The 19,754-nt window shown below is 47.1% G+C and overlaps 1 protein-coding gene across 1 annotated transcript in view; it reads left to right on the top strand.

Moving 5' to 3' along the window:
• The first annotated feature begins 391 nt into the window (after positions 1–391).
• Positions 392–19,754, top strand: part of LOC139390974 (cytoplasmic FMR1-interacting protein 2-like) — a 52,222-nt gene continuing 32,859 nt past the window's right edge. Inside the window, exons 1-3 of the mRNA XM_071138410.1 lie at positions 392–525; positions 17,491–17,640; positions 17,735–17,824. Coding sequence (XP_070994511.1) covers positions 17,524–17,640; positions 17,735–17,824 — 207 coding nt within the window. The 5' untranslated portion in view covers positions 392–525; positions 17,491–17,523. The remainder of the gene's footprint in view (positions 526–17,490; positions 17,641–17,734; positions 17,825–19,754) is intronic.

Raw genomic sequence — 19,754 nt, 5'->3', positions numbered from 1 at the left:
TGTGCAGCTGATGTGATCAAAGTTTGACACCATCTCTGTCATGAAAACTGGGTCATTGAGTGGTGCCTGTGCAGTGCATGGCAAGTAAGTAATATCTAATCAAATGGACCTGGGGAAGAATGTGCAGCAGGTTTCAATGTAGGCCTAATGGTTATAATATGATTTCAAGGGGAATAGTTTGTAACGAATAGCGATAGATAGGCGACATTGCAAATACAAATACATTATTTCATTTTGAAGATACAAAAGCCCCATCGCAAGGCGTTTTGAGTGTCGGTCTGTGCAACAACATTGGCCATATTCAGCACCATCCTCCTGCCTGTGTGAGTGACTGTCTCTTTAAGGAAATACACTTGCAGCCATTTTCTGCTCTTTGTGTGGGGTGGATTATTCGGCTGTGCGCTGAGAGAAACGAGAGCATCAATCGGGGAAAAGGCCAGGAAAACTTCAATAAAACATTGGATTTTCGTCGCACAGTGAGACATTGTCCGCCCTAATTATCCTGGACGGACATGCAAGTTGCAGGTATGTGCAAAATGTAAATATGTTGCCAGCGCACGGCAAAGATGTGCGGGTAGCCTAAACTCCCTTCTCGACCGGAGGCTGCGATAGATGCACAGAACCTGCGGTGTTTCTCCTATCTTGCATGGTGCACCATCACTGTACCTTTGGAAGCAATTCACCTATTTTCTTCTCCCATTTTTAAAACATTAATAACAAATAAACACATCGGATTCTATCATTCATTCATTTTTGCGCTCGTTTGCCTCTTCACTTATTCGGTGAATGAACCACCCCGTTATTTCAGGCAGTGTATTGATAGCATCATACTCCGACAGATGGGTGGGGTGAACGAGGTTTTGTGTGTGGCACTGTCTGTAGGGAAATATTTGTACATGAAAATAGGCTACGGGTGATATGAATATCACACAATGCATTTAGTCTTATAATAAAACAATTATATACAATTATATTATGTTATAGTGAAATGTTCCGAGAGATACATTGGTTACAACTAGTGGAGATGAGTTCTCTAACGTGTAGTCTACCCGTCGACTAAATTCTTTATAGTTTTGATTGTCGTTATATCCGTTCAGCGTCACCTCGTTGACAAAAGGCAGGTTTACAAATATCAATGTAGCCACATTTTCATTGTAAGATGCGTCCTTCCAACCCAGGCCTCATGATGCTGTTCTAGACTGATGCACGGATGACATGTTCATCCACTTCCGTTATGTAGGCAATGGATTCTCCAACCTTTAAATTAATGATGTTTTCCACACTCCAATAATTAATAACCATTTGACTTGATTCGACTGTAACACTTGAAAGGTGTGTCACAGGACAGTCACACACATTTTAAATACAATGACAAACACACAATACAAACAATACAACAACAAAAAATGTGTGTGTGTCCATTCACAACCCCGTCGTTCCATGAGTTGTGGTTTAATCCGTTTTTTAAAGCTAATTTTGCTGTTTGCTTGAGTAATTGGAGATGGCTGGGAGTTTCATGCGATCATGGCTCTTTAAAACTGTGCGTTGCCGTGAATTCGTTTTGGAGTAGCGGACTGTGAAGAGACCTCTGGTGGCATATCTTGTGGCGTATTTATGGGTGTTTGAGCTGAATGTTATTTGATTTTGTAGTCAATCTGGAATATTCATCACAGTAATATTTCTCATAAAAACTACAAGAGAAGCAGTTCATCTCTCATCGACCCTCAACCAGGAAAGACTGGCATTCCATCCATTATACTCCATTCCATCCATTATCCTCCATTCCATCCATTATACTCCATTCCATCCATTGTACTCCATTCCATCCATTGTACTCCATTCCATCCATTGTACTCCATTCCATCCATTATCCTCCATTCCATCCATTATCCTCCATTCCATCCATTATCCTCCATTCCATCTATTATCCTCCATTCCATCCATTATACTCCATTCCATCCATTATACTCCATTCCATCCATTGTACTCCATTCCATCCATTATCCTCCATTCCATCCATTATACTCCATTCCATCCATTGTACTCCATTCCATCCATTATCCTCCATTCCATCCATTATCCTCCATTCCATCCATTATACTCCATTCCATCCATTGTACTCCATTCCATCCATTATCCTCCATTCCATCCATTATACTCCATTCCATCCATTGTACTCCATTCCATCCATTATCCTCCATTCCATCCATTATCCTCCATTCCATCCATTATACTCCATTCCATCCATTGTACTCCATTCCATCCATTATCCTCCATTCCATCCATTATCCTCCATTCCATCCATTATCCTCCATTCCATCCATTGTACTCCATTCCATCTATTATCCTCCATTCCATCCATTATCCTCCATTCCATCCATTATCCTCCATTCCATCCATTATCATCCATTCCATCCATTGTACTCCATTCCATCCATTATCCTCCATTCCATCCATTGTACTCCATTCCATCTATTATCATCCATTCCATCCATTATCCTCCATTCCATCCATTATCCTCCATTCCATCCATTATCCTCCATTCCATCCATTGTACTCCATTCCATCCATTATCCTCCATTCCATCCATTGTACTCCATTCCATCCATTATCCTCCATTCCATCCATTATCCTCCATTCCATCCATTGTACTCCATTCCATCCATTATCCTCCATTCCATCCATTGTACTCCATTCCATCTATTATCCTCCATTCCATCCATTGTACTCCATTCCAGCCATTATTATGAGCCGTTCTCCCCTCAGCAGCCTCCACTGATGGTCAGTTAAGGGCAAGGCGTGCTGCTCTGTTTTGAGACAGCTGCTGCTTTTCTAGGTCATTCTTTGCCGTACTTGACCATATTACGAGACAATAATCAAGATGGGACAAGATCAGAGCCTGAACAACTAGTACAGTTAATTTTTGTATCAAAAATGCAGATATTGTTTTTTTAAATATAAAACATACCCCTCCCCATCTTCACAACAACTTTATCAATATGATTTGGCCATGATAATTGACCATGTTATACCTAGGAGTTTAGCTTCCTAAACTTTCTCAATGGTCACCCTTTATGTATAACTCCAGTTGAGGATTAGGTCTTAGAGAATGTTTTGAACCAAATACAATGCTTTTAGTTTTAGGTCTATTTATGACCAGTTTATTATTAATCACCCATTCTGATACTGACTGTAACTCCTTATTTAGAATGTCAGTGATCTCTGGCTTTGCGTGCTGACATGTAGAGTGTGGAATAATTCACATACATAGTCATTAAACTTCCTTTTTTTAGCACCCTGTCTTTCAATGATAATTCGTAAAAATCCAAATAACTTCACAGGCCTTCATTGTAAAGGGTTTAAACACTTCCCATACTTATTCAATGAACCATACACAATTAATGAACGTGTGGAACAGTCGTTAACTTCTTGATTCTACTTGAGACGCATATGTCTCAAGTAGGCACCTGGAAATGCAAATGCGCTACGCTAAATGCTAAATGTACTCGTTAAAACTCAAACCTTGATCAAAATTCACAAGCAGGGTATTGAATTAAAGCTACACTCGTTGTGAACCTAGCCAACAAGTCAGATTTTTAAAATGCTTTTCGGCGAAAGCATGAGAAGCTATTATCTGATAGCATGCAACACCTCAAAATGCCTGAATGCGACGTAAACAAAGACTTTGCTTATCCGGCGCAACACAAAACGCAGAAATAAAATATAAAACATTCATTACCTTTGACGAGCTTCTTTCTTGGCACTCCTATATGCCCCATAAACATCACTATTGGGTCTTTTTGTTCGTTTAAATCGGTCCATATATACCCAAAATAGCTTTCTATGGAAGCTGTGTCATTCAGAAAAAAACATCGTTTTTAAACGCTGCGTCATTTTTTAAAATTAAAAAAGTTGACGATAAACTTTCACAAAACACTTCGAAATCCTTTTGTAATCCAACTTTAGGTATTAGTAAACGTTTATAATCTATCAAAATGATTACAGGGCGATGTATATTCAATAGCTCCTCGTCTGCAAATCAATGGCTGCCATTGTCCACATTCACAGCATCCTGGTGGAGACTGGAAGAAACGGAATCCAGATAGTTGGATTTTCCAACAAAAAATTCAATTGAAAATGACGACAATGGCTACATCGTGTGGAATTTGTATGAATTGCATGCAGGTCGAAATTAAATTTTGTCCTCTTTTAACAATCCATGAAAGTGACTTATGGAAATTATTTTTAGCTTTCAGAGAGCAGTTTTTCTTGCGTTTTTCAATGAAACACACAATCTGTTATAGTCACAGCCGTGATTTAACCAGTTTTAGAAACTTCAGAGTGTTTTCTATCCACACATACTAATCATATGCATATACTATATTCCTGGCATGAGTAGCAGGACGCTGAAAAGTTGCGCGATTTTTAACAGAATGTTCGAAAAAGGAAGGGGTAGAAGTAAGAGGTTTTAAGACACTAACAGCTTACAGACAGTAGGCAATCAAGGTCACAGTAGGCAATCAAGGTCACACTACTGACTCTGAAAAACACCAGATGAACGATGCCCAGGGTCCTTGCTCATCTGAGTGAACGTGCCATAGTCATGCTACAAGGAGGCCTGAGGACTGCAGATGTGGCCAGGGCAATAAATTGCAATGTCTGTACTGTGAGACGCCTAAGACAGCGCTACAGTGAGACAGGACGGACAGCTGATCGTCCTCATTTTGGCAGACCACGTATAACAACACCTGCACAGGATCGGTACATCCGAACATCACACCTGCGAGACAGGTACAGGATGGCAACAACAACTGCCCGAGTTACACCAGGAACGCACAATCCCTCCATCAGTGCTCAGACTGTCCGCAATAGGCTGAGAGAGGCTGGATTGAGGGCTTGTAGGGCTGTTGTGAGGCAGGTCCTCACCAGACATCACCGGCAACAGCGTCACCTATTGGCACAAGCCCACCGTCGTTGGACCAGACAGTACTGGCAAAAAGTGTTCTTCACTGACTAGTCACGGTTTTGTCTCACATGGGGTGATGGTCGGATTCGCGTTTGTCGTCGAAGGAATGAGCGTTACACTGAGGCCTGTACTCTGGAGCGGGATCTATTTGGAGGTGGAGGGTCTGTCATGGTCTGGGGCGGTGTGTCACAGCATCATTGGACTGAGCTTGTTGTCATTGCAGGCAATCTCAACGCTGTGCGTTACAGGGAAGACTTCCTCCTCCCTCATGTGGTACCCTTCCTGCAGGCTCATCCTGACCCTCCAGCATGACAATGCCACCAGCCATACCGCTCGTTCTGTGCGTGATTTCCTGCAAGACAGGAATGTCAGTGTTCTGCTATGGCCAGCGAAGAGCCCGGATCTCAGATCCATTGAGCACGTCTGGGACCTGTTGGATCGGGGGGTGAGGGCTAGGGCCATTCCCCCTTGAAATGTCTTGGAACTTGCAGGTGCCTTGGTGGAAGAGTGGGGTAACATCTCACAGCAAGAACCGGCAAATCTGGTGCAGGGTCTCTGAGGAGGAGATGCACTGCAGTACTTAATGCAGCTGGTGGCCACACCAGATACTGACTGTTACTTTTGATTTTAACCCTCCCTTTGTTCAGGGAGACATTACTCCATTTCTGTTAGTCACATGTCTGTGGAACTTGTTCAGTTTATGTCTCAGTTGTTCAATCTTGTTATGTTCATACAAATAATTTATAATACAAATAACAATTTCCACATGTTAAGATTGCTGAAAATAAACACAGTTGGCAGTGAGAGGATGTTTCTTTCTTTGAGTTTAGCTTCATGTAAGACCAGTGGCAAATCAATTGTAAAAATAGAGCGTGACGGCCTGCGGGAGACCGCACAAACGCATGTCTGATGATGGAGAAGCTTCCATTGAAGAACATTCTCTGGGTTCTATTGGATAAGTAACTCTCCAGCCATGCGATGGCAGGTGATGTAAAGCCTTAGAAAGTTTGTTTTTTTCAATCATTTATGATCAATAACATCAAAGGCTGCACTGATATCTAATTATCCATTTATCTTAACCAATCATCAGTCATCTGAGTCAGTGCAGTACAAGTTGAGTGCCCTTTTCTATATGCATGCTGAAAGTCAGTAGTTCACTTGTTCTCTGAAAAATAGCATTGTATTTGCTCGAACACAATCCTCTCCATCAGTTTACTCAGAACAGGTAGCAAACTGAATGGGTGGCTGTTAGTCAGCAAAGAGAGCTTTACTATTTTTAGGCAGTGGAATTACTTTACCTTCCTTCCACGCCTGTGGAGACACACTCCTTTCGATTTGTTCTCGTATGATCTCTTATAAATGACTTTAGGCCCAACCTTTGGCACTTCCCTTGTTATTGCCACAATGTTATGGTCACTACAGCCAATGCAAACTGATATTGTTTTGAAGCAAAGCTCTGCAACTTTAGTGAAAATATGATTGATTCAAGTGGATGTCACAGATCCAACACTATTGGTAGAAAATAGACATCTCTGTTACCATCACACACATTATCAAGCATTGCACACTTGTTATCCAAATACTTACTGTTAGCACTTAACAGCACCGTTTGCGCTTAGCAGCACCGTTAGCACTTAGCAGCACCTTTATCACTTAGCAGCACCATTAGCACTTAGCAGTAGCGTTAGCACTTAGCAGCACCATTAGCACTTAGTAGCACCATTAGCACTTAGCAGCAGCGTTAGCACTTAGTAGCACTGTTAGCATTTGGTGGCCTATAGCAGCACCCCAAAATAAGAGGCTTTAGATGAGGCAGGTTAATATGCAACCGCAACAATTCAACAGACATGAGATCCTCTCTAAGCTTTAAAGGAATATGTCTCTGAACATATACAGAAACACCTCCCCCATAGGCATTCTTGTTTTTTCTATAAACGTTATCACTGTATTGCTACTGCTGTATCATCAAAGGAATAATCTAAGTAAGCTTCGGAGCTGGCCAGTATATCAATGTTATCTGATGTTAGCGAGTTATTGGTTTCATGAACCTTATTTCTTGAACAATTCTTTGATCAATTGAGCACTGATTGGTGATTGCATGGCCAGTTATCAAGAACCACCACCTTGAATCCCAACCATAGAACTAGTAGTCTACACACTACACTACACTACCACAGAGTTGATTGACACCTGAGTCAAGGTGCCTAAAAACAGCCTACTAGGCAACAATATTCCATGGCCCTCTCTATTCTCTCAACCTGCCATTAGGCGTGGTCGTTATTCTGAGATTTGTGACATCATGAGGGAGTTACTATGGTTTGAACACACAGTCCAAACCATAATCTCTCCCTGAATATGAGTTCCACAGTCTGTGTTCCACCATGTCACTCATAAACAGACCCTGTATTTTCCGTGTGTGTGGCGAGGATGGTAGCCCAGGGGGGAACCCATTGAGTGGTGTGACCCGGACATGACACACTTCATTTTCTCTCTCCTTTCTATCTCTCTCTCCTTTCTCTCTCCTTTCTATCTAATTTATCTCTCTCTCTCCTTTCTCTATCCTTTCTCTCTCATTTATCTCTCTCTCCTTTCTCTCCTTTCTCTCTCTCTCTCTCCCCTCTACCCATCTCTCTCCTTTCTCTATCTCTCTCCTCTCTCTCTCTCTCTCTCTCTCTCTTTCTCTTCTCCTTTCTCTCTCTCTATCTCTTCTCCTTTCTCTCTCTCTCTCTCTCTCTCTCTCTCTCTCTTCTCCTTTCTCTCCCCTCTACCCCTCTCTCCTTTATCTCTCTCTCTCTCTCTCTCTCTCCCCTCTACCCCTCTCTCCTTTCTCTCTCTCTCTCTCTCTCTCTCTCTTCTCCTCTCTCTCTCTCTCTCTCTCTCCTTTCCCTCTCTCTCTCTCCCCTCTACCCCTCTCTCCTTTCTCTCTCTCTCTCTCTCTCTCTCTCTCTCTCTCTCTCTCTCTCTTCTTCTTTCTCTCTCTCTCTCTCTCTCCTTTCTCTCTCTCTCTCCCCTCTACCCCTCTCTCCTTTCTCTCTCTCTCTCTTCTCCTTTCTCTCTTGCTATCGCACTTCCTTTTTGCCTTTGCCTTTTAAATATCCATTATTTAGGTTATATATACACTTGTCTCTCAAAAGCAATCTCTATAAAAAACAGAAGAACATTATTTACATACATTTTCAGACCCTTTGCTATGAGACTTAAAAATTGAGCTCATGTGCATCCTGTTTCCATTGATCATCCTTGAGCTGTTTCTACAACTTGGTTGGAGTCCACCTGTGGTAAATTCAATTGATTGGACATGATTTTGAAAGGCACATACCTGTCTATAGAAGGTCTCACAGTTGACAGTGCATTTCAGAGCAAAAACCAAGCCATGAGGTCAAAGGAATTGTCCTTCCTGCTCTGAAACAGGGTTGAGTCTGGGGATCTGGGTACCAAAACATGTCTGCAGCATTGAAGGTCCCCAAGAACACAGTGGCCTCCATCATTCTTAAATGGAAGAAGTTTGGAACCATCAAGACTCTTCCTAGAGCTGGCCGCCCGGCCAAACTGAGCCATAGGGGGAGAAGGGCCTTGGTCAGGGAGGTGAACAAGAACCTGATGGTCACTCTGACAGAGCTCCAGAGTTCCTCTGTGGAGATGGGAGAACCTTCCAGAAGGACAACCATCTCTGCATTACTCCACCAATCAGGCCTTTTATATTAGAGTGGCCAGAAGCCACTCCTCTGTAAAAAGGCACATGACAGCCTGCTTGGAGTACCAAAATGTACCTAGAGATTCTAAGACCATTAGAACCAAGATTAAACTATTTGGCCTAAATGCCAAGCGTCATGTCTGGAGGAAACCTGGCCCCATCCCTACTGTGAAGCATGGTGGTGGCAGCATCATGCTGTGGGGATGTTTTTCATCGCCTTGGGCTGAGAGACTAGTCAGGATTGAAGCAAAGATGAACGGAGCAAAGTACAGAGAGATCCTTGATAAAAACGTGCTCAGGACCTCAGACTGGGGCGAAGGTTCACCTTCCAACAGGACAACAACCCTGAGCACACTGCCAAGACAACGCAGGAGTGGATTCGGGACAAGTCTCTAAATGTCCTTGAGTGGCCCAGCCAGAGCCCGGACTTGAACCCGGTCTAACATCTCTGGAGGGACCTGAAAAAAGCTGTGCAGCAACGCTCCCCGTCCAACCTGAGAGAGCTTGAGAGGATCTGCAGAGAAGAATGGGAGAAACTCCACAAATACAGGTGTGCCAAGTTTGTAGCATCATTCTCAAGAAGACTCAAGGCTGTAATCGCTGCCAAAGGTGCTTCAACAAAGTACTGAGTAAAGGGTCTGAATACTTATGTAAATGGAATATTTCAGTTTTTATTTTTAATAAATAAGCAACATTTTTAAAAACCTGTTTTTGCTTTGTCATTATGGGGTATGGTGTGTAGATTGATGAGGAAAGATAAATAATTTAATCCATTTTAGATTAAGGCTGTAACGTAACAAATCGTGGAAAAAGTGATTGGGTGGAAATCATTTCTGAAGTCACTGTACATGCATTTCACAAAGGAATACAAATAAATGAATGCCTTCACATCTCTCTCTCTACTCACTGCTCTCCTTAGAGACTAGCTTCTCCTGTAAGGGGCTGGAGGGGATAAAGGATGACTTGGATAGAGATATATCTATAACTCACTCTTCCTCCTAAACTCACTCACTCACTCACTCACTCACTCACTCACTCACTCACTCACTCACTCACTCACTCTCTCTCACTCTTCCGCTGCACTGTGTTCTACTCGCTGTACTGTGCTCTACTGTGCTCTATTCTCTGTACTGTGCTCTACTCGCTGTACTGTGCTCTACTGTGCTCTATTCTCTGTACTGTGCTCTACTCTCTGTATTGTGCTGTGCTCTACTGTGTTCTACTCACTATACTGTGCTGTACTGTATTCGACTCGCTGTACTGTGCTCTACTCACTGTACTGTGCTCTACTGTGTTATACTCACTGTACTGTGCCCTACTGTGCTGTACTCATGGTACTCTACTCACTGTACTGTGCTCTACTGTGTTCTACTCGCTGTACTGTGCTCTACTGTGTACTACTCGCTGTACTGTGCTCTACTGTGCTCTACTCTCTGTACTGTGCTCTACTGTGTTTGACTCACTGTACTGTGCTCTACTGTGCCTTACTCGCTCTACTGTGTTCAACTCTCTGTACTGTGCTCTACTGTGCTCTACTCTCTGTACTGTGCTCTATTCTCTGTACTGTGCTCTACTGTGCCTTACTCGCTCGACTGTGTTCTACTCTCTGTACTGTGCTCTACTGTGCTCTACTGTGCTGTACTCATGGTACTCCACTCACTATACTGGGCTCTACTGTGTCCTACTCACTGTACTGTGTTCTACTCGCTGTACTGTGCTCTACTGTGTTCTACTCGCTGTACTGTGTTCTACTTGCTGTACTATGCTCTACTGTGTTCTACTTGCTGTACTGTGCTCTACTGTGTTCTACTCGCTGTACTGTGTTCTACTCGCTGTACTGTGCTCTACTTGCTGTACTGTGCTCTACTTGCTGTACTGTGCTCTACTGTGTTCTACTTGCTGTACTGTGTTCTACTCGCTGTACTGTTCTCTACTGTGTTCTACTTGCTGTACTGTGTTCTACTCACTGTACTGTGCTCTACTGTGTTCTACTTGCTGTACTGTGCTCTACTCGCTGTACTGTGCTGTACTGTGCTCTACTCGCTGTACTGTGCTCACCCTCTCTCCTCTTCACCCTCTCCCCTCTTCACCCTCTCTCCTCTTCACCCTCTCTCCTCTTCACCCTCTCTCCTCTTCACCCTCTCCCCTCTTCACCCTCTCTCCTCTTCACCCTCTCCCCTCTTCACCCTCTCCCCTCTTCACCCTCTCTCCTCTTCACCCTCTCTCCTCTTCACCCTCTCTCCTCTTCACCCTCTCTCCTCTTCACCCTCTCCCCTCTTCACCATCTCTCCTCTTCACCCTCTCCCCTCTTCACCATCTCCCCTCTTCACCATCTCCCCTCTTCACCATCTCCCCTCTTCACCCTCTCTCCTCTTCACCAGCTCCCCTCTTCACCCTCTCTCCTCTTCACTCTCTCTACTCTTCACTCTCTCCCCTCTTCACTCTCTCCCCTCTTCACCATCTCTCCTCTTCACCCTCTCCCCTCTTCACCCTCTTCGCCATCTCTCCTCTTCACCATCTCTCCTCTTCACCCTCTTCACCCTCTCTCCTCTTCACCCTCTCTCCTCTTCACCATCTCTCCCCTTCACCCTCTCCCCTCTACCCCCTCTTCACCATCTCTCCTCTTCACCATCTCTCCTCTTCACCCTCTCCCCTCTTCACCCTCTCCCCTCTTCACCCTCTTCCCACTTCACCATCTCTCCTCTTCACCCTCTTCCCTCTTCACGCACTTCACCCTCTTCCCTCTTCACCCTCTTCCCTCGTCACCCTCTCTCCTCTTCAACCTCTTCCCTTTTCACCCTCTTCCCTCTTCAACCTATCCCCTCTTCTCCCTCTCCCCTCTTCTCCCTCTCACCTCTTCTCCCTCTCACCTCTTCAACATCTTCCCTCTTCAACCTCTTCCCCCTTCACCCTCTTCTCCCTCTCCCCTCTTCAACCTCTTCCCTCTTCACCCTCTCTCCTCTTCAACCTCTTCCCTCTTCCCCTCTTCTCCCTCTCACCTCTTCAACATCTTCCCTCTTCAACCTCTTCCCCCTTCACCCTCTTCTCCCTCTTCAACCTCTTCCCTCTTCACCCTCTCTCCTCTTCAACCTCTTCCCTCTTCCCCTCTTCCCTCTTCTCCCTCTCACCTCGTCAACCTCTTCCCACTTCACCCTCTTCCCTCTTCAACCTCTTCCCTCTTCAACCTCTTCCCTCTTCACGCTCTTCACCCTCTTCCCTCTTCACCCTCTTCACCCTCTTCCCTCTTCACCCTCTCTCCTCTTCACCCTCTCCCCTCTTAAACCTCTCCCCTCTTCAACCTCTCCCCTCTTCAACCTCTCCCCTCTTCTCCCTCTCCCCTCTTCTCCCTCTCTCCTCTTCTCCCTCTCCCCTTTTCTCCCTCTCACCTCTTCACCCTCTTCCCCCTTCACCCTCTTCTCCCTCTCCCCTCTTCAACCTCTTCCCTCTTCACCCTCTTCTCCCTCTCCCCTCTTCACCCTCTTCCCTCTTCACCCTCTTCCCACTTCAACCTCTTCCCTCTTCACCCTCTCCCCTCTACCCCCACTTCACCCTCTCCCCTCTTCACCCTCTCCCTTCTTCACCCTCTTCCCTCTTCACCCTCCCCCATCTTACCCCTCTTCACCCTCGCCCCTCTTCACCCTCTCCCCTCTACCCCCTCTCCACCCTCTTCACCCTCTCCCCTCGTCACCCTCTCCCTTCTTCACCCTCTTCCCTCTTCACCCTCTCCCATCTTCCCCCTCTTCACCCTCTCCCCTCTTCACCCTCTTCCCTCTACCCCCTCTTCACCCTCTTCACCCTCTCCCCTCTTCACCCTCTCCCTTCTTCACCCTCTTCCCTCTTCACCCTCTCCCAGCCTACCCCGCTTCACCCTCGCCCCTCTTCACCCTCTCCCCTCTACCCCCTCTCCCTTCTTCACCCTCTTCCCTCTTCACCCTCTCCCATCTTCCCCCTCTTCACCATCTCCCCTCTTCACCCTCTCCCTTCTTCACCCTCTTCCCTCTTCACCCTCTCCCATCTTCACCCTCTCCCCTCGTCACCCTCTCCCTTCTTCACCCTCTTCCCTCTTCACCCTCTCCCATCTTCCCCCTCTTCACCCTCTCCCCCTTCACCCTCTCCCTTTACCCTCTCCCCTCTTCACCCTCTCCCTTCTTCACCCTCTCCCTTCACCCTCTCCCCACTTCACCCTCTTCCCACTTCACCCTCTCCCATCTTCTCCCACTTCACCCTCTCCCCTCTTCACCCTCTTCACCATCTCTCCTCTTCACCCTCTCCCCTCTTCACTCTCTTCACCCTCTCCCATCTTCCCCCTCTATCCTCTTCAACCTCTTCACCCTCTTCCCTCTTCAACCTCTTCACCTCTTCCCTCTTCAACCTCTTCACCCTCTCTCCTCTACCCCCTCTTCACCCTCTCCCCTCTACCCCCTCTTCACCCTCTCCCCTCTTCACCCTCTCCCTTCTTCACCCTCTCCCTTCTTCACCCTCTCCCCACTTCACCCTCTCCCATCTTCCCCCTCTTCACCATCTCTCCACTTCACCATCTCCCCTCTTCACTCTCTTCACCCTCTCCCCTCTTCACCCTCTTCACCACCTCTCCTCTTCACCCTCTCCCCTCTTCACCCTCTTCACCATCTCTCCTCTTCACCATCTCCCCTCTTCACTCCCTTCACCCTCTCCCCTCTTCACTCTCTTCACCCTCTCCCACTTCACCCTCTCCCCTCTTCACTCTCTTCCCTCTCCCCCCTCTTCCCCCTCTTCCCCCAAATCTCTCCTCTTCCCCCTCCCTCTTCCTTCTTCACCATCTCTCCTCTTCCCCCTCCCTCTTCACCCCCTTCCCTTCTTCCTCTCCTCCATCTCCCCCACTGTTCCTTCTGGCTGTAGGAGATTAAGCATCTTATCAGGCATGTCAGCCCCTGTGTGTCAGAGCAGATGTAAAAACACACTCCTGAGAGGCACATGATATGTAGGCAAGGACCTAGGCCCCCGGGCCAGACACAGTTTGTCATCCCAAATGGCACCCCATTTCCTATATAGTGCACTATGTAGGGGATAGGGTGGCATTTGGGACGTAGGCACACTGTTCCTGCTCAGACCCAGACCAGACTGACTGTAAGGGTATGTTCCTGCTCAGACCCAGACCAGACTGGCTGTAAGGGTCTGTTCCTGTTCAGACCCAGACCAGGTTCCTGCTCAGACCCAGACCAGACTGGCTGTAAGGGTCTGTTCCTGTTCAGACCCAGACCAGACTGGCTGTAAGGGTCTGTTCCTGTTCAGACCCAGACCAGACTGGCTGTAAGGGTCTGTTCCTGTTCAGACCCAGACCAGACTGGCTGTAAGGGTCTGTTCCTGTTCAGACCCAGACCAGGTTCCTGCTCAGACCCATACCAGACTGACTGTAAGGGTCTGTTCCTGCTCAGACCCAGACCAGACTGGCTGTAAGGGTCTGTTCCTGTTCAGTCCCAGACCAGACTGGCTGTAAGGGTCTGTTCCTGCTCAGACCCAGACCAGACTGGCTGTAAGGGTCTGTTCCTGTTCAGACCCAGACCAGGTTCTTGTTCAGACCCAGACCAGACTTGCTGTAAGGGTCTGTTCCTGCTCAGACCCAGACCAGGTTCCTGTTCAGACCCAGACCAGACTGGCTGTAAGGGTCTGTTCCTGCTCAGACCCAGACCAGACTGGCTGTAAGGGTCTGTTCCTGCTCAGACCCAGACCAGGTTCCTGATCAGACCCAGACCAGACTGGCTGTAAGGGTCTGTTCCTGTTCAGTCCCAGACCAGGCTGGCTGTAAGGGTCTGTTCCTGCTCAGACCCAGACCAGGTTCCTGTTCAGACCCAGACCAGACTGGCTGTAAGGGTCTGTTCTTGTTCAGACCCAGACCAGGTTCCTGTTCAGACCCAGACCAGGTTCCTGCTCAGACCCAGACCAGACTGACTGTAAGGGTCTGTTCCTGCTCAGACCCAGACCAGGTTCCTGTTCAGACCCAGACCAGACTGGCTGTAAGGGTCTGTTCCTGCTCAGACCCAGACCAGACTGGCTGTAAGGGTCTGTTCCTGCTCAGACCCAGACCAGACTGGCTGTAAGGGTCTGTTCCTGTTCAGACCCAGACCAGACTGGCTGTAAGGGTCTGTTCCTGTTCAGACCCAGACCAGACTGGCTGTAAGGGTCTGTTCCTGCTCAGACCCAGACCAGACTGGCTGTAAGGGTCTGTTCCTGTTCAGACCCAGACCAGACTGGCTGTAAGGGTCTGTTCCTGTTCAGACCCAGACCAGACTGGCTGTAAGGGTCTGTTCCTGTTCAGACCCAGACCAGACTGGCTGTAAGGGTCTGTTCCTGTTCAGACCCAGACCAGACTGGCTGTAAGGGTCTGTTCCTGTTCAGACCCAGACCAGACTGGCTGTACGGGTCTGTTCCTGTTCAGACCCAGACCAGACTGGCTGTAAGGGTCTGTTCCTGTTCAGACCCAGACCAGACTGGCTGTACGGGTCTATGGTCTTCTAAACAGTCTGCTCTACAAGGTTTCTGTGTGCAAGAGAGCAATACTGTAATCGATTGATTGATTGATTAGGAACACCTTTGTTTGGTAAGCTATTGATGTGCCTTTCTGCACTATTATTGTCCATCTTCAATCAAGTGTTAATGACCTGCCTGTCTGCAAGTGATTTAGCCTACTCAGCTGTCTGGTTTCAGTGCAGAGCAGACAGAACAGCATCATGTATACCAGTGTGCTACGTACATTCAGCAGTGGTCTGACAGACAGTTAGTTAGTGTACTGCTGCTCTCCTCCTACTCAGAAGGACAGCGTTGTCTAGCATTACAACACTTGTCTTTTCATGGAGACACAAAGGTTGTTTCTCTGATGCCATCAGTGGTGAAAGGGAAACGTGCCCAGTGCCCCACACCCCCTGCACTGTGTTGATGTAGACAGGAAGCACACAGACAGACAGACAGACAGACAGACAGACAGACAGACAGACAGACAGACAGACAGACAGGTACACATACAGACAGACAGGTACACATACAGACAGACAGACAGACAGACAGACAGACAGACAGACAGACAGACAGACAGACAGAGAGACAGACAGACAGACAGACAGACAGACAGACAGACAGACAGACAGACAGACAGGTACACATACAGACAGACAGACAGACAGACAGACAGACAGACAGACAGACAGACAGACAGACAGGTACACATACAGACAGACAGACAGACAGACAGACTGTCTGTCTGTGTACCTGTCTGTCTGTCTGTCTGTCTGTCTGTATGTGTACCTGTCAGACAGACAGACAGACAGACAGACAGACAGACAGACAGACAGACAGACAGGTACACATACAGACAGACAGACAGACAGACAGACAGACTGACAGGTACACAGACAGACAGACAGACAGACAGACAGACAGACAGACAGACAGACAGACAGACAGACAGACTGACAGGTACACATACCGACAGACAGACATACCAGTGTACAGACAGAGAGACAGGTTGCAGGTGGACAGACATACAGACTGACAGGTACACAGACAGAGAGACAGACAGACAAGTGCACAGATAGAGAGACAGGTTGCAGGTGGACAGACAGACAGACTGACAGGTACAGAGACAGACAGACAGACAGACAGACAGACAGACAGACAGACAGACAGACAGACAGACAGACAGGTGCACAGACAGGCAGACATGTTACAGGTGCACAGACAGACAGACAGGATACAGGTTACAGGTGCACAAACAGACAGGTTACAGGTGCACAGACAGACAGACAGGTTGCAGGTGCACAGACAGACAGACAGGTTACAGGTACACAGACAGGTTACAGGTGCACAGACAGACAGACAGACAGGTTACAGGTACACAGACAGGTTACAGGTGCACAGACAGACAAGTTGCAGGTGCACAGACAGACAGACAGACAGGTTGCAGGTGCACAGACAGACAGACAGACAGGTTACAGGTACACAGACACACAGGTTACAGGTGCACAGACAGACAGACAGACAGGTTACAGGTACACAGACAGGTTGCAGGTACACAGACAGGTTGCAGGTGCACAGACAGACAGACAGGTTACAGGTACACAGACGGGTTACAGGTGCACAGACAGGTTGCAGGTACACAGACAGGTTACAGGTACACAGACAGGTTGCAGGTGCACAGACAGACAGACAGGTTACAGGTACACAGACAGGTTACATGTGCACAGACAGACAGGTTACAGGTGCACAGACAGACAGACAGACAGACAGACAGACAGACAGGTTACAGGTCCACAGACAGACAGACAGACAGACATGTTACAGGTGCACAGACAGACAGACAGACAGACAGGTTACAGGTACACATACAGACTGACAGACAGACATACAGACTGACAGGTACACAGACAGAGAGACAGACATACCAGTGCACAGTCAGAGAGACAGGTTGAAGGTGGACAGATATACAGACTGACAGGTACACAGACAGACCAGTGCACAGTCAGAGAGACCGGTTGCAGGTGGACAGACATACAGACTGACAGGTACACAGACAGAGAGACAGACAGACAAATGCACAGATAGAGAGACAGGTTGCAGACAGGTCCCTCTCTCTCTCTCTCTCTCTCTCTCTCTCTCTCTCTCTCTCTCTCTCTCTCTCTCTCTCTCTCTCTCTCTCTCTCTCTCTCTCTCTCTCTCTCTCTCTCTCTCTCTCTCTCTCTCTCTCTCTCTCTCTCTCGGGGGCTTTATTGGCATGGGAAAAATATGTCACATTGCCAAAGCAAGTGAACTGGATAAACAAAAGTGACATTTAATGTCTGTCTTCGTGTCTCCCTGTCAGACTGGCCGGTTGTGTGAGTGACCTCTTGTAACCATGACGACCCACGTGACTCTGGAGGATGCTCTGTCTAACGTGGATCTGTTGGAGGAGCTGCCCCTCCCTGACCAGCAGCCCTGCATCGAACCTCCGCCTTCATCCATCATGTACCAGGTACACACACACACACACACACACACACAACACATGTCCGAGTTTTCAAATGAATTGCAAGAGTAATAAACTCTCTTTTTCTCTTTCTCTCAAGGCTAACTTCGATACCAACTTTGAGGACAGGAATGCGTTTGTGACGGGGATAGCTCGCTACATCGAGCAGGCAACTGTCCACTCTAGCATGGTGAGTAGGCAACGTGGAGGGATTGGTTTGGAATGGGGCAGAGGGAGAGGACTTAAGGAGAGGTTTGGAGTGGGGCAGAGGGAGAGGACTTAAGGAGAGGTTTGGAATGGGGCAGAGGGAGAGGACTTAAGGAGAGGTTTGGAATGGGGCAGAGGGAGAGGACTTAAGGAGAGGTTTGGGAATGGGGCAGAGGGAGAGGACTTAAGGAGGGGTTTGGAATGGGGCAGAGGGAGAGGACTTAAGGAGAGGTTTGGAGTGGACAGAGGCATACTTCTGCTTTTCGATGGGAACAGTTAGGGAATGTTTCCCTAGCAACATCATCATTCTAAACTCTTGTCTTGGCACTCACTCACTCACTCACTCACTCACTCACTCACTCACATACACAGACACACGCACACAGAGAGAGAGAGAGAGCCTTGTGTTTTTGGTGTTTGGGTGTTTTATCGTCGTACTCAATCTGAGGCTTTGGCCTGGTTAGCAGTTTGTGTTGACACACACACACACACACACACACACACACACACACACACACACACACACACACACACACACACACACACACACACACACACACACACACACACACACACATACACACACACACACACACACACACACACACTGAGGGATGAATCAGGCAGGCACTAAGCTAGACCTTCTCTTCCTGAATGGAATTAATGGGGAGTGGGATTTGACTGACAAAGAAGAGGAAACTGTCTTTTAAATAAACTTGATTTCAATCTGGAAGTTCCATTCAGTTGAGGCATCTGTTTTCCAATGAGACCTGTGTTTCCTGCTTTGGTAAAAGAGTGTATTTCACACCGGAGAATATTCACCGTAGTGAATGCATGTGAGGAGATACACAGCAGGCATTTTATCACACACTATAACCATTCTATGTTAGAAACATACAGTGCGTTCAGAAAATATTCAGACCCCTTGACTTTTCCATATTTTGTTACGTTACCTTATTCTAAAATTGATTAAATTGGTTTTTCCCCCTCATCAATCTCATCAATCTACACACAATACCTAATAATGACAAAGCAAAAGCAGGTTTTAGAAATAGAAATAGAAAATAGAAATATCACATTTACATAAGTATTCAGACCTTTTACTCAGTACTTTGTTGAAGTACCTTTGGCAGCGATTACAGCCTTGAGTCTTCTTGGGTATGACGCTACAAGCTTGGCACACCTGTATTTGGGGAGTTTCTCCCATTCTTCTGTGCAGATCCTCTCAAGCTCTGTCAGGTTGGATGGGGAGCGTTGCTGCAAAGCTATTTTCAGGTCTCTCCAGAGATGTTTGATCGGGTTCAAGTCCAGGCTCTGGCTGGGCCACTCAAGGACATTTAGAGACTTGTCCCAAAGCCACTCCTGCGTTGTCTTGTCTGTGTGCTTAGGGTTGTTGTGCTGTTGGAAGGTGAACCTTCGCCCCAGTCTGAGGTCCTGAGCACATTTTTATCAAGGATCTCTCTGTACTTTGCTCCGTTCATCTTTGCTTCGATCCTGACTAGTCTCTCAGCCCAAGGCGATGAAAAACATCCCCACAGCATGATGCTGCCACCACCATGCTTCACAGTAGGGATGGGGAGTGTTGCTGCAAAGCTATTTTCAGGTCTCTCCAGAGAAGTTCGATCAGGTTCAAGTCCGGGCTCTGGCTGGGCCACTCAAGGACATTCAGAGACTTGTCCGGTAGACACTCCTTCGTTGACTTGACTATGTGCTTATAGTCGTTGTCTTGTTGGAAGGTGAACCTTTGCCCCAATCTGAGGTTCTCTCTGTACTTTGCTCCATTCAACTTTCCCTCGATCCTGACTTGTCTCCCAGTCCCTGCTGCTGAAAAACATCCCCACAGTATGATGCTGCCACCAGCATGCTTCACCGTGGGGATGGTGCCAGGTTTCCTCCAGACGTGACACTTGGCA

The sequence above is a fragment of the Oncorhynchus clarkii genome, chromosome 31 (assembly GCF_045791955.1).
Source record: "Oncorhynchus clarkii lewisi isolate Uvic-CL-2024 chromosome 31, UVic_Ocla_1.0, whole genome shotgun sequence".
Classification (NCBI taxonomy): domain Eukaryota; kingdom Metazoa; phylum Chordata; class Actinopteri; order Salmoniformes; family Salmonidae; genus Oncorhynchus; species Oncorhynchus clarkii.
Note: the sequence above shows the minus strand (reverse complement) of the source record. Positions and strands in the feature narration are given on the sequence as shown.